At 43.1% G+C, this 15,542-nt stretch overlaps 1 protein-coding gene across 2 annotated transcripts in view; it reads right to left on the reverse strand.

Annotated features, from left to right (window-relative positions):
• Window positions 1–15,542, reverse strand: part of LOC125889835 (probable E3 ubiquitin-protein ligase HERC2) — a 322,212-nt gene that overhangs the window by 255,504 nt on the left and 51,166 nt on the right. For both annotated transcript variants that reach the window (XM_049578034.1, XM_049578033.1), the window contains exon 4: window positions 14,376–14,610. In XM_049578034.1, coding sequence (XP_049433991.1) covers window positions 14,376–14,610 — 235 coding nt within the window. The remainder of the gene's footprint in view (window positions 1–14,375; window positions 14,611–15,542) is intronic.

Genomic DNA, 15,542 nt, shown 5'->3' on the forward strand with positions numbered 1-15,542 from the left:
AGTAGCTGGGGCCCAGGCTGCCATGCTTGTTTTAGCTGCTGCAATTAACCTTGTGTGGTTATAACCCTGCAACCCCACCCACTTAGCTGAAGGGCAGAGGGGGGGAAGAAAAATGGCAGGGAAGGTGATTGAGGAACACAGAGGGAAGAGACAGATGAGAAACAGGTGAATATATAGGGCAAAAATGTAGGACAAAAATAGGTGAAAAAAAAAGAAAAGAAAAACCTATAAACAAGAAGAGAAACCAGGAAAAACTTAACACGTTTAATGATGTGGGAGCTACACTATAGATTGGAGCTTTGGTTGCTTTCCTGCCTGCCTGACAGACTGGCTGGCTAGCTGCCTGGCTCATTGGTTGGTTTGCTGTACTGTGTCTCTCCTCTGGGGGACATGGGTTTGCAGTGCCGGCCTTTGAGAGCAGGGGGGAAGATGAAGAGGCAGTGTCAGGCTGCCTTTTAATGGTCAGGAGTGTGGTTAGTTCCACTGACTCAGGCCTCTCCCCTGTGACGCCGGGTCCACTCCACATAACTGGCCATAATTCAACTCATTTGGCAGTTTGAGGTCTCGGAGGTCTAGGGATAAAAAGTGTGGAGAGGCCTAATGGCAGACGGAGGGACCAGCTGAGGGCACTTCTTACGAGATCTCCGCAGGAGAACATTTCTGGAGCAGACCCTGGAAACCACAACGATCCATTAGCTACTGAACAGGAGGACCAGGCAGGGCGAGAGGAGAGAGACAGGGGACAGAGACTGTTGCACACCTACAGGTATGGTATAGGTAGTATGACTGTCATATGGATAGAATATACAAGCCCTCTACCTTTAGCAGTTCAACATTATGAAACTTCCACCGATCAAAGAACACGTGAATAAAAACATTTCATAAACAGCGATGTATGGCAGACATGGAACCTTTAAAAATCACTCAAGTGCAAGAGATCAAAGTCCCTGAATCCTCAACGAAGCAAGAACTGGACTAACTTTCAAGTGCAAAGACACAAACAAAGGCATGTACAGTACATACACGTGATTTCTGACAACTGCTCATGAATAATGTGTTTAATCTGTCGGTGCTGACTGGGACGAAGGTGGAGTTAAGTGATAGTTCATTGACGTGGTTTAAAATCAAAGTACAACAGCATCTGTGGTGACCATTTACAGGGAGAATCCAGCACCACAGTGAGTCTCTGTGCCCCTGCAGGGTGCCATGCCTCCTAGGGGGTATTAATTGAGATGTTGAAGGAATAAGTGGGTTGGGACTGAGATGGGGCACAGTGTGTGTTTGATAGCAGAAAAGATATTTTGGCGAATTCCAGTCTGGGCATGTTTTAAGGGGGCCCTTTGAGAAGGTGTTGAGAGAGCATCTGTGAAGGAGAGAAGGAAAGAGAGAGATTTCTGAACTTGTGTGCGTGTGTGTGTGTGTGTGTGTGTGTGTGTGTGTGTGTGTGCGTGTTGATGCGTCTTTGTGTAAATGAGACAGAACCCTGCTGACCCCAAGTTGGAGTGTTCTGGCCACACAATTAAATGGTGTTGAAGCATGAGAATGAATAATCAATCTGCTTTATTATCACTGATGTGAAAATTATAATGCTGGTGAAAATGGCTGAGAAGGTTAGAATATTTCCCTTTTCTCACAAAAGCCTGTGTGTGTGTGTGTGTGTGTGTGTGTGTGTGTGTGTGTGTGTGTGTGTGTGCACATGTGTGTGCATGTGTTTTATTTGTAACACATTTTGTCGCTGCATCTAACTTGTAGAGAAGAAAATAGGTAGGTCACAGAGTGTTCCTACATGCTTGCACAAAAGATTATGCTGTCTGACTGAAATATGTCAGTTTAGTAAAACATACTCAGACATACCTCAATTTGCTCATATGCACGTCGCAGGCATCATCATTGTATCATATCAAGATGGGAGGATGAGGGAGGAAAATGTTTAAATTTGACAAAGGGAGAGGTTTTCCAGTCCAAGTGGGTGTAATTTTGGGATTAGGATTCGCTGTATGCTGGTTAGGGGACATGTATATGATGTGAAGGTTAATCACAGGCTGCAGTTTTGTAATGCTAGTCGTCACTGCACTGCAGTGCAATCAGCACTGTGAGAAAATAAGTGGGTCACAATGCGAGACCTTGATTAAAATCGCGGTGATTATAGTGCGGCTTCAGCTCTGATTTTGTGGGTTTCCCAACATCTGTCCGTGCAAGGAGGAACCCATATGAATGAAAATAGACACACAATATAGAAGTGTAAGCACGCCTGCAAAGAGGCTTCATGGCAGCACACACGTGCGTGCTCCCACTTCATGACACACGTGCATATCCAAACAAAAAAAACAACCATCATGCAGAGCCATTTACATACTTTACATTCTATGGTTTCTTTGTCTATTGTCACGCACATAAAATGTATATTGTAGGCATTGTTTCTCACTGAATCACTTTCCTTGACTATTTTTTCCTCCTCTATTGTTGAGGAAGATATTGAAACAAAATGAAAATTATACTGGTGACACTGACACTAAAGACTTATCCATCTTCTATGCCAATTATAATCCTATTTAATAAAGCAAGGAACAAACTAGATGCACATTTTTAGAGAAAGGATTTCTTTTAATACAGTGGTGAGACTACGAGCTTCAGGATGTAACACTACGGTTAAAGTGTCATGGCTCAAAAAGCATTTATAGACAGTCTATATTACCAAGGTAAACAGACAGAATAGCGCACAAACAAGAAATCATTCAAAAATCTTACTCTTACTCTCACAATCAAACAGACATATGTGATTCCTGCTATCATATGGGGCACAATATTCAATATTGTTAACTCAATTTTCTATTCAGTGAGGGAGTGCAAAGGTAGAATAACTGCATGGATAGACAGCTTTCCCCTTTCATCTCCTGTTCCTGCCAAGTTCCTTGGGAGTCTATGTGAAAAACAAAGTGCAGGGTGAGGGAAACAATGCTCGTGCCATTTAACAGCAATGTGAAATCAATACATATCCTGAAATGGCAGGAAAAAACATCATTGTAAACTAGTTATTGACGTGTTAAAGTAATTTACACTTGCTAGTACAAGACAGATCGTGGCAATATTTATTTAGCTGGCAAGCTGGCAGTGGGAAAACGATACGGCAGCTGCAGCTATCACCAGATGCTGGTGTTACAATGTCCGTCCATCAAACCGTCCCCCCTCGACCCCCCTCCTCCTACTCCATACCCTCCTCCTTCACTTTCCCAAATGGCTGGCTCCCTTTTCGCTGCAACCTGACAGTCTTAAAACAACTGTATAATTAGAGCTGCATCTGTCACACAGGTTTATTCTGGCTTTCAGTTTGGGAGTTGCAGGCGGTGGGAGACACTTGAGGACACAACACCGGAGTAAAAGGAAGGAAGGGACAAATACACTTTGGCCCACAGACGTGTTTGTTCGCTTGCGCAAATGTTAGAAAAGAGGATTTTAAATTAACAACAAAAAGATTATATTTAAAGTTTCAGTTAAATTAATGGAAGTGTTGCTCCAGATAGAGTTGCACAGCAGGGAGAAACACCTAATAGCATATCATCACACAACATGTGAACAATGCAAATAGTTGGAACCAGTAAAACACCCCATGCTAGCCACCTCCAATAAAAAAAAACAAGAAGGAAAAAAGCCAAAGGCTGAAAAAAAGGAAATATGCAGCTGTATGGTGAGCTATCCCACTATCAGCTGCTGCAATTAGGGAGCACAATGTAAAATGTCACAGTGGATCTGTATCATCGGCAGCCCTGTCACAGGAAAAGGCCAGGAGGAGTGGAGGAGAGGAGAAGCGCACAGTACAGCAAATCCCATCGGCCAAGCCTGTTTGAGTAACGTGAGAGGGAGGATCGTGTAACGTTATAGCAGGACAACTCTAGGAGTCTAGTTTGGATGCTGTCATGTCACCCCACTCCTACTAGGGAGGGACAGAGACAGGAAAATATGATTAACTGGCAATATGAATTAGTGCTCTGCAGGTTGATGTAATGCAAGAGGGCAAAGTGCACACGAGGCAGGGGTAATGTGCATGTGTTTCTATAAGGTGTGCATGAATCAGAATTTAAAAAATATGTTTGAATGTGCTGAGGTGATAATCACGCTTATATTAAATCAAATTATGTGTAATATGTGGCACTCTTCAGACTGACAGTGAAAAACTAATTAAGCTTTGGTGATGTTTCTTATTCAAATTATGTGTATCATTGTTTAACACTGACTCATTATTTTTTAGGGAAAGATAAAATGTATACAGATGGAGTGATATCAAATAAAATTGAACACACTTTAAACTGAACCAGATAAAACGGTTTTCCTCCACTGTCCTGACTGAATTGCTTCCCAGCTCCCACTTTCCGTCTATATTAGGAAAATAATGGTGACGAAAGATGCCTTTTAATTTTCGGCTCAGCATCATTTTGACATGTGTAACTGATGAATCTCCGCAGGATATAATAAATCATTTGCAGATTTCCTCCCGTTTTTGATCAAGTTGGGATGACCAGACTTCTGCCCGGACTCATTACATTTGGGGAGCAGATTGAAAGCACGCCTAGGCATGCTCTCTGTTATTGTCATTACACACCCTGCCCGAGCTTCTGAGCAACTGTAGAATTATCACCTCTGCACACACACACGTAGACTCACACTATTGGATATCTGTGTTAAAACACAAACACATGAGAGGCAATTATTGTATTAGTTTGAAGAAACACACTCTCTGAATACCAATTTATGTCTTTGTCTCTCGTCTGGGGTAGAGGCTATGATCTCTACTTTGTAAAAAAAAAAAAAAAAAGGAAACTGCGGGACAGCTGATGGCATTTAGGGACATAATGGGGGACATTTGAAAAACTGAGCCTCCTTGCTGGAGCAACACTTCTATAAAACAGGCATGAGGGACCACAGCATCATGTAAGCTCCCTCTAGTGGCTTTAAAGTAGACTGCACATAAATAATAGTCTTGTAGGAAGAAGAGTCCTGTCCTTTTATATCGCTGAAAATAAAAAATGTATCCAAACTTTATTTTTGTTTGGAAATCTCAGCTTCAACTAACAAAGGAGATTTATTTTGTAAAGTTGTAAATTACCCATTTTGACCTGACCTCACAAATGTAAATGTGTATGTGAAAATATTTTTAGTCAGCCAAAGTTAGCAGGAGAGGCATGGGTAAGTGCAGTGTGCAAGCGCTTGTGTGTTGTGCAGGGACAGCTGCCTGCCGAAGGAGACAGTGAAGGTTCACTCGCAGTACCACAGAAACCCCCCAGCTGGGCTTGCCACTAAGGAACGGAGATGCCCAGGGAGAAAGATAAAGAGAGGGAGATGTGGAGAGAGTTTGAAAGAGGGAGCAAAAGAAAGAGAGAGGAAAAGAGGAAGTATATGAGAAAGAGGGAAAGTGGAGAGGGTGTGTGTATTCATATTTTGCCTATTTTGCCACCAGCTCTTCAAAGGCTACGTCTTGCCTACAACACATCTGGGAATGAGAGTGAAAGTTGAAGAGTTCCTCCTGCTCTTCTCTCTTCTCAACCCCCCCCCCCCCCAACCCATTTCACTGATTCCTCTTTTTTCTCTCCTCTTTCCTTTCAGCCCTCATCTCTCTATCTCTCTCCTCCCTTCGCCTTCTCGCACACAAAACTTGGCAGCTGTTGTCCAGCTGACCTCAATTTCACTAGTTTTGTGTTTTGTTTAGTTTAAAATAAAACAGTACACCCTTTTTTTTTAATCATGCATGTCATTCAATTGATTTACTTTAAATACAAGAACAACATCAGCTACAGCGATAACACCACACATGAAACCACAAAACTAAACCGGGACAGTGTCGAACAATGGTGTGAGTCATTTAGAAATCACCTGCACAGACTGTCTAAATATGAGACTGTCTGGGGCAAGAGACATCAGCGGATCTAGACTTTTTCTATAAACACGGAACACAGCAGAGTGTTCAGAAAGTGAATACTGATATGGAGCGCTGTGATTCCTCTGAAGCGGCGTCGGCAGGTTAAGAGGATACCTTTTCTCTATATATTTCTACTGTTTTAGTCACGGCTGTGTCTTCTTTCCAATTTCACTTTTTTCCTCTATCTTCCTTTCTTGCCAAGGTTTATCCCTGAGGTGTCCTCTGGGGCTACCTACTGGATAAGCCATTTGAAATGCATTTTCTAAAGAACCTTCCGTTCCATTTTTGAACTGCTGCTATCTCTCAAAATGTCCTTAAGAAAAAGTGCGAGAGAAAGAACGGTAGCAAATGTTTTAAAGTACTCCTGCTGTACTTTTGTGTGTAGTTTACTCATCAGAAAGAAGCCATAGTTTCCCAGCAGCAGTGTGATACAGACTTCTGGGACTGTGATCTGTGCTGGTGGGTACTGCAGAATGTGACCTGCTCTGAAAGCAACCTCCACTGTGGCAGTATTGTGAAGCTCAACAGGGGCTGATGGAAAGGCCAAGCAAACAGGGTAGAGTAGGAATTTGGATGAGATCATCCACGGGTAAAACTGGCTAAAGTTTCTCCTCAACCGTGTGCACAGGATGTTGTTAGTTGAGGGCACAGACCTCAGTCACGAGGTGACGGAACAAGGGAACAGTCTGATTTTAAATCTGATTAAATTAAAGTGTCTAATGTAGCTTGCTATGATTTAAAGGAGGGTGACATGACATAAGTTGTTGATTATTTCCCTAATACAACATACTGATGGACCCTACAATGTTGGTTGTTTAGATATTAAGTAATGCACTTCTTGCCCAGTATCTTTAAACATCTGAAAGGGCAATCTATAGACCCAAAGCCATGATCAGTCAGTTCCCATAAAGTGCATCGCTGTGCCACATCATGGACTGCAGCCTGCTCTGTCAACCAATTATGCCAATTATAGCCAGAAACCCCTGTGGTGTTTTGATAAGACCTTCCACAATTTCTTCCAATGAAGCAATTTGTTCCAGTATTTGTTTACAGAGAGAGGCTGTGACTCGCAGCAAAAATAATATTTGTTATCTCCATTTGCCATCAGAGCAGAGTGAATCCACCACTGGCTAATCTTAACCTGGCTTTCTCATTGAGGTTTAATCTGGTCATGGCAACTTAGCATCTAGTATTGAGAAGTGTGTGTCTGTGTGAAGGTGTGTGTGTGATTATGTGTGTGCACTCTGTGAGTGTGCACATATGTGTGTTTGCATCTGAGGAGGGTGCGGAGGAGGGAGATAGACAAGCCAGTCATTCTCCTCCTGCCCCCCCCTCCCTCTCCCACATCCATGTCAAGAACCAATCACGTGTGAAAACTTGCCTTAACTTCCCTTGCCTGTGTGACTACAGCGTCAGAGAGAGTTTGACAGATCTGTGCGCCACGGAGGCGTCTCCCCGCCATTTGGCATGCCATGCGCGTCTGGTGCGCTGGAGACTGCCTGTCAAACGCCTATGAGTCGGTGGCGCAGCCAGGGACCCTACGGAGTGCCAGATGGGCCATTAAGGTAGTATTAATGTAGATGCCATCGCTTTTCTCCTCTGACTGGGACATGCTCTCTCGAACTGCGAGCAGCTGCTGCCATTTACTAGGACAGCTTCCTGCTAACTTTGGCCAACTGGCATCACACTGACTGGCTCTCAATGTAATGATACACTTTTTCTTCCCACTATACCTGTGACTTTTGTCTTTTTCCTCCCGCCCTCCCTTTCCAGAGGTTTAAACAGGATACAGCTGATAACTTCCAGCTTTTCCTGCAACCAAAGTGTCACAAAGACACACACTCCTGCACATGCAGCCATCGACTCCCTCTCCCTCTCTCACAGACACACATGCACGCACGCACATAAAAACACCAGCACTCTAATAGGAGTATAGAAACTGGATCCATCTGTACACCCACTCTTAAGCTCATAATCAAGGCATGATATTCAGTAGTGTACGGTTGTTTCTGTTTATGCCCTACTGAGTGCTAATATCATGCTTTAATTGAGAGAAAATTGGCTGTTGGCAAGAAACAGAAAAGAAGGTTACCAAAACCCCAACCATGGATAAGTGTTGCAATCAGTAATATTCTATTTAGTTAAGTAGCCTAAAATGGGATGTTTTGAGATCATTATTCAAATCACATTGACAAAATCCTATTATGAGAATTAGTTTTCCAGAAGGAAATGTACAGAATTATTGATGTGTAATAAATGTGCTTTCAGCATTACATACACTAGGGGCATATTAGGAAACAGTGGGGCATATGATTCAAACTGAAACAAGGTCACAAACACCATATTCTCTCATTCACACTGAGAAAATAATGCATATTTCAAGTGCAAACTTTGCATAAAATCTAATGGTAAAAAGAATAGCAAACAGTGAAGAATGCCTTTAGTGAGTTTCAGAGTGCAGCAGAAGTCATCGCACTGAACTATTTCAACACTGTGGCCCTGAACAAGTCAGAGAAGTCAGAAAGATGGGTTTGTGGTACTTTTGAAAAGACGCATGATCTCCAGAGGCGCAGGTTAGCCTTCCTACACAGCTGAGACTAACTCCCTCTGTTCCCTGTTTCTCACTTGCCTTGCCTCTCATTTTTTTTCAGCAGAGCCCAGGGCCTGAGAGGAGGAACAGAACAAGCGTCCTTTGAGGTGCCCCTAGGGGAGATGGGTATAGTAGTTTAGGTCGCTCTGCACCCACACTGAGTTCCCACGTACTGCATAGCTTGTAACTGCGATGTAACAATAGACAAGTGACAGAAGTATATACTATACAGCGACTTTATTGTCTGGCAGCCTCTCACTTATTTTCTCCCTCTCTCTCAGTCTCTCTCTCTCAGTCTCTCTCCCTCTCTCTCAGCAGCATCAGTCTAAAGTGAAATGTGGGGGAGGGACGTCTATGTTCGCATCTCAAGAGGCAGCTCAGATGAGGACTACGGGGTTGGCATCACTGGTGGTCAGTGTTGAAATCAAACGCACCGTCACCGAAGCGCAGCGAACGCTTCTGCTCCCGCGCAGCCGTTAGTGTACTTGTGGTATCAAACTGACACCTTCTCCCTTGGCTGCCCCTGACAAGGAAATTCTGCATCGCAAAAATTAGCTGTACCTTGCCAAGAGCACAGCGGCAATTTGTACAGTTGTGAATAGATTTGATTCTGAGTAGATGAGATAAACGTTTATCATGTTGAATAACAATATGCAGGCCCAGAAGGTCCAAATGCCCGACAGACCTACAGTGAAAACTATGACAAAAAATAACGTTATTCTTTATTGCTGACCTTACACTGTAAAATGAATATTGAACCAGCTGTCTGTCAACTCGGCCTGATTTGAAAGTAATTTCAAGAGCCTCCTCAAAAAGTCACTAATCAACCTCTTCCAACAATGCAAACCAATTTCTTCATAGTTGATTGAGAACTGCAATTGCTATTTTGGTACTTGGACTCAATGAATGGGGCCAGCTTTCTATCTGGGTATCTACATATTGAAAAAGAGGCAAACTGGCACTAATCAACGTGTCTGCCAAGTAACCAATGCAGCAGAGAGAACCACATACGTTTTTGTGTGTCTGCCTGACAGCCTGACAGCCAAGATTAAGAAGCAGACAGTTACTGCGAAGTAAACTTGAGGATGAGGAAACGGGGTCTGTATATCGATGTGAGATGGCGAAGGGATACATTTCCCCACCGCTTTATCCAGGAAATCCAACCTGCGATGAACAGGATCAATTCCTTTATTTACAAGGTGCATGCAATTGCTTTGCCATGCAAATGCTTTCAAAAGCACAGTAATGCCATCCCGCTATTGTGGGGGAATGATCGCTGCACCAGGACAAGCAAGCTAGGCTTTGATGGGTGCAGAATAACGGTGTTACAGAGCTAAGCAATGTGTGTGTGGGTGTGCTGCAAATAGGTTATTTTGGATGTTTTTTTTTAGAAGAAAGGAGGCATTACTGAGGCCTATTTGGTGCACCGAGGTATACTTCCAACCAAGGCGATTAACATGAAAGGAAATATCTAATGTTATTTTCCACTGCTGTGAAGAGAGAAGCTGAGAAAAGCCTGTAATCACATTATTATTTGTGTCGGAGATCAAGATCAATCAGGGTTAAAGCGTGTCACAATGTTTAACAATAACAATGGATGGTTGCTTGTGTAGGAGATATACACAACGCAACTGGATGTGCGATACTGGGGTTGGAGGGGTAGGGTGTGGGGCTAACAAAGACTCAATTTCTATCTTTTTTTGTTTCTCTTTGACCAGAGTTGTGTTCTACATTATACCTGCATTCTGATTCCATAAACTCGACACACTCACATACACACAGACACACACAGGATAACGTAGTAATGTTTAACAACTGCTAAAGAGTCTAGCAGTGTTTCCTAATAACATGCAGAAGGCGGGGCACTGCTGGAAAAAAAAAAGACAAGCGTAGAAAAGGCTTCACTCCCCTCAGAGGCCTGTACTGGAAACAAGGCAGCATCTTTGTGCTTGGGGAGAAACTCAAATACAGACTACATCAGCATACACAGACTAGAGAAAACATTCAGTGGCACAAAGAGCGACACTTTTACAGTATGTACACAGTGCCTTAAAAATGAATGAACAGCAGACGAGGGCCAGAAAACAAGTGTGCATAAAAATGTTGTGGCTTTTATGATCCCTCTAGCAAACAGGTGCAACAAACCATTGTGTTCCTGCAGAAAGGGTGACTGCTAAGATTCAGTCACGCAATGTATCGAGCCGGTGAGCAAGCGAGCGGTGAGAGGGAGATTCAAACTTAATGAGTGCTTTGGCAGCTTGTGTGGAAAAGGCAGGGAGGCAGGCAGTGATTAACGGAACACTTCAGAGTACAAGGCACAGCGGTGCTCAAAGAAAACAGTGATGATCTCCACTTAATCGCGGAGAAGCCCGGAGCATCTGCCGCCAGAGCAGGGCAGCGGCACCGGCGAGCTCCCGCTCCGCTAGGCTGTCATCTCTAGAGAGCTGTGGCCATATGCTCGGCTCTGCCGCAAACTCACAGGAAGTTAATTTTCTGACAAAACACAGGGATAAATATGACATTCAAACAAGTTGTGCTCAGCCAGGCTGAACATGGATGCCGTGCCAAGCTCAAGCTGCACACGTGTCACACTTAGGAACCGAGTTTATTTTCATGCTCCCACGGTCGCTTTTTGCCTAGTTTTGTAGAAATACAGACAATGGGTGGTACATTTTCAGCTAGGCGGTGTTAACCTACTTAGAGACTAAGCTATGCTATGTATACAGAGAAAAAAAAAAAATTCATGCACACAAAAACAAACAGACCTATGGTATATGATACTAGCTCGATAACACCACAGCTACCGCAATAACATAGCCAGTGACTGCTAATTCTTATCTAAATGTTTATATAAGGCAGGACATGGGGAACTAAAGAGGGACTGTCCTATCTGCATACAAACACATCCCTCAAAACCCTGAGAAAATGACAATGTCATTGTTCTAATGAGGGGAGAGAGAGAGGGGGCAGAGACATGAGAGGCAGAAAAAAAATAAGATTAACTTTCATTTCCGTTCACAGACATGTAGCTCCCCACGGTGTGCCATTAAAATTATGTCAATCAAACCATTAAATAGGAGCTCTGGTCTAACCTTGTCTGTTGCAGGTGAAATGCCATAGCGGGCCCGAACAATGGGCTCACAGGTGTGAGCAGAATCCCAACACCTTATCACTACGCCAATAAAGAACAGAATATAGTGTTTCTCAGATCTCAGCAGTCTGCTACCACTCCATTTCAGAGGGTAAAGAGAAACGGAGCCTTAGGGGTGAAGCCAGCAGTTCCAACCTACAGATTCTTTACAACAATAGCCAGTATCGTATAGTGCGGAGTCTGGGGGATAGCTGGAGGTGGAGCAGCTTTTCTGGACCTACTGAAGAAAAAAAGAACACAGGGAGGCAAAAAGGATAAAAGAAGATGGAGGTTGGTGGTATACAAGAAAGAGTCCACGGTTTGGGCCTCCACCTGGGGCAATCAGAGGCCACTGGTACAGCTAGAATGATAAGAGAGGCTGACTCTGGGATACACATACCACCAGGTCCCATTCTCTAGTACCGCTGCTGAATTTCCCCCTTTCAGTATCCTTTGCTTAAACAGAAAGAGGTGAGGGCTGGATGCAGTCATGCAGATCCCAGTGGCCTCTATCAGAGATGAGAGGTGAGAGCGTTGGCCCCTGGGACTCCATACTGCTGCCAGGTGGCTGGGTACTGTCTACCCCCCCACCGCCCCCCACTGTGAGGCCAGTCTCATATGAACTCTCAGGCCTCTCTTCTGGGAGTTGTCTTATGTTACTACTGGAACAAGGCCAGAAGAACAACAGATAACATAACAAGAAAACAGCACTCCCATTATAAAAAAGCAGCAACTGAACACTTCACTGTGGGAGGAAGGCAAGAAATGATGGTTGATAATACTGCAGTAAAACTTAACCATCTGTTGGTAGTTAAGATTTTAAGGAAATGTAATCCGAAAGGAACAGAGATAAATCAGATAACACTGTGTGACTGAGCAGGTTAGAACTTGTTTCAGGAGACTTTGAAAGTCTCCATACTATGGATGTCATGAGAACCAATACTTTAGTACCAAGTTGATGCCAAACTTTTGAAAACATGAGGGTACTCGTTTTACTCCAAGTACAGGAAATGTAATTTTTCCAGACCTGATGGTGCAGTATAAACTCCTACAAATGTTCTAGGCAGAGGCAAGTGTATTTTCTTAATTCTTTGCAATGGAAATATTGTGTATTTACAATAATAATAAGCTCTGCACTTTCAGGTCACCAAGAGTTGATAAATGTTCAGCTTTGGGTAAAATGTTGCACTTGTCTCTGTCGCTTTTTACCCAACCGTCCAATCAGAATGGAGGAGGGGCGGGATAAATAGCCACAAAGACCAACTGTCACATCTTACATGATTGATAGAACGATAGAACGATAGATAGAACGATAGAACGATAGATAGATAGATATAACGATAGATAGAATGACAGAACGATCGATAGAACGATAACCGGACATTGTATTGATCAACAAACAACAGAAGAAAGTACTGCTGATAGATGGAGTAACCCGAGTGACAGCAACATCAGGAAGAAGGAACACAATAAGCTCAAAAAATACCAAGGTTTTAACGAGGAGCTAGAAAAGATGTGGGGAGTAAAGGCAACAGTGTTGCCAGTGGCACTTGGGGCTGTGACCCCCAAACTGGGAGAGTGGCTCCAGCAGACAGCAGATTCCAGGTACAACATCTGAGGTCTCGGTTCAGAAGAGTGCAGTCCTAGGAACAGCTAAGATACTGTGCAGACCCCTCAAATCCCAAGCCTCTGGTAGAGGAACCAAGATTGAGGAAAACAAGTGGTATCAAATTGGATATTGGTAATCATGGACTTTCACAAGTATTGGTATCGACTACTAAATTTCTCGTATCATGATGACATGCCTACTCTACTCTGACTTTAGCACAAGAGAAACAGAAGGTGGTAAAACAGGAAACGATATTTGGTCTAAGTGAGAGAGAGAGAGAGAGAGAGAGAGAGAGAGAGAGAGAGAGAGAGAGAGCAGAGTGAAATACTCTGCCACATAGGCTCTTCGTCTTTTGTTAATCCATCCATTACAATATGTGGTGGGTGTAAAGAAAAAAAAAAAGAAAGATGTAATGTGTAGCAACGCACTGATGTCACTGCGAGGGACTGGGAAAATCTGTCGAAAATATAATATATCCAGTACACATGCGCACAGAAGCACATGCCCATATATCAAGTGTTGAGTGGCAATCATTCACCTAGACACTGTCACATTAAATGGGCTTATTTTGCATGAGAAGGAAGAGGGAGCGATGGGCTGCAGCGAGCAAAAGAGGGACTGAGGGACTGAATCAAATGATATGAGTAGGCAAAATTAAGCTCCAATGCAAGTGGAACACTTCACAAGAGAGCCAATTTCAATTCCACAGCACTTAATTTAGGATTTGTATGGTTCAGCAGCATGCTACTGTATGGAAAGCCATGTAAGGACAGAGATAGAGAGAGACAACCAGCAAAGAGCCATCCAGACCCTTGAGGTATCCATCACGCAGGCCTGCCTCCATCGTTACCCTCCTCTCTCGTTCTCTCCCTCACATGCACACGCACACACACACACACACACACACACACACACACACACACACAACAACGAATTAAAAACTAATGATATTATACTGTAAAGATTATGTGGATGTATTAAGGGGACATTAGGAAATCACATTGGTTTGAATGTAATGAGTGCATGTTTTTCTGCTGTTTTGTGTGTCATGCCACATATAAGCATTTCAGATATTAATCATGTATGTAGTTTTGATTTCGTGATCACTGTAAACACTCAATCATCCTCCTCATACCTGGTGCTCTTTGAAGTCAAGCCTCTGGAAGTCATAGCCAAGCTGTGCGTAAAAGTTGTTCCCAAAACTGTAGGCTTGTCCAGTTTCAGTCCATATGAAGGAGTGTCGGCTTCCACAGGCCACACCAACTATGCTGACGACATCCAAATCTGTGTCGCTTCCTTTAGTGGTCAGTTCCTGTGGCAACTTAACCTCAACTGGCTGGTACTTTACTGTCCTCTCTCCGTCACCCAGCCTGGGAAAAGCACACAAACAATATAATTTGATGGTTTCTTCTCTGTCATGTTAAGGACACCATGATATTTTGTGGGAAGGTTTAAAGGGAAAGTTCACCCCAAAATTTAAAAATAAATATATATTTACTCCTTCCTGTAATACTGTTACCAATCTAGATTGTTTTGGTGTAAGGATTGTACTGATTTATCAGCCACACACTGGTATTGGCTGACATTCGCCTCGTTGACTGCTGACAAATATGTGTTGATTCATCGCAGGAGGAGAGCTAGTTAACATAATCTGTCAGCAGCCAATGCCCACAACTACCTGCTGATAGAGGTTGCATTGTGTTACATTAAGATGCGTTCAAGCTCTTTTCAGTACAAATGAGTATTCTTTTAAAGGTTGTTTTATGAATGTATATGATTGAATAAATTTAAAACAGTTTAGTTAATTTTTTTTTTTTTACAATTAAGATTTCTCGGTTTCCCTTGCACAAAAGGGGGAATAAATAACGACAATAACAATAAGACAACAATAACAAACATCGCTATCGGTTATCAACCAAATTGCTATTTTAAACATCAGCGTCAGCCTGAAATTTAACAATCCAAACATCCCTACTGTGGTGTGAGTTGCAAAAATCATGATGCAGTTTCTCAACATAATCCACAGACCTTGTTGTGAGCAGTTTAATGTAGAAACTATTTTCTTTCTACCAAACTACACCCACTGACTGCATCACTGCACAGAGGGAAGCGTGCATCTACTGCTAGCTAACCTAGCACCACTATGCCAGCTGATGTTACAGCTCAGCCAAGAAACACAACATTGCTGTTTACATCTCACACGAGCACCAAGCCTCTCGTCCATGAGTAGGTGCACATTTCCTTCTCGGCAGTGAAACCGTTGGCAGGTATAGTTTAGTAATAAGAAAATAGTTCCTACATG

The sequence above is a fragment of the Epinephelus fuscoguttatus genome, linkage group LG6, assembly GCF_011397635.1.
Source record: "Epinephelus fuscoguttatus linkage group LG6, E.fuscoguttatus.final_Chr_v1".
Taxonomy (NCBI): domain Eukaryota; kingdom Metazoa; phylum Chordata; class Actinopteri; order Perciformes; family Serranidae; genus Epinephelus; species Epinephelus fuscoguttatus.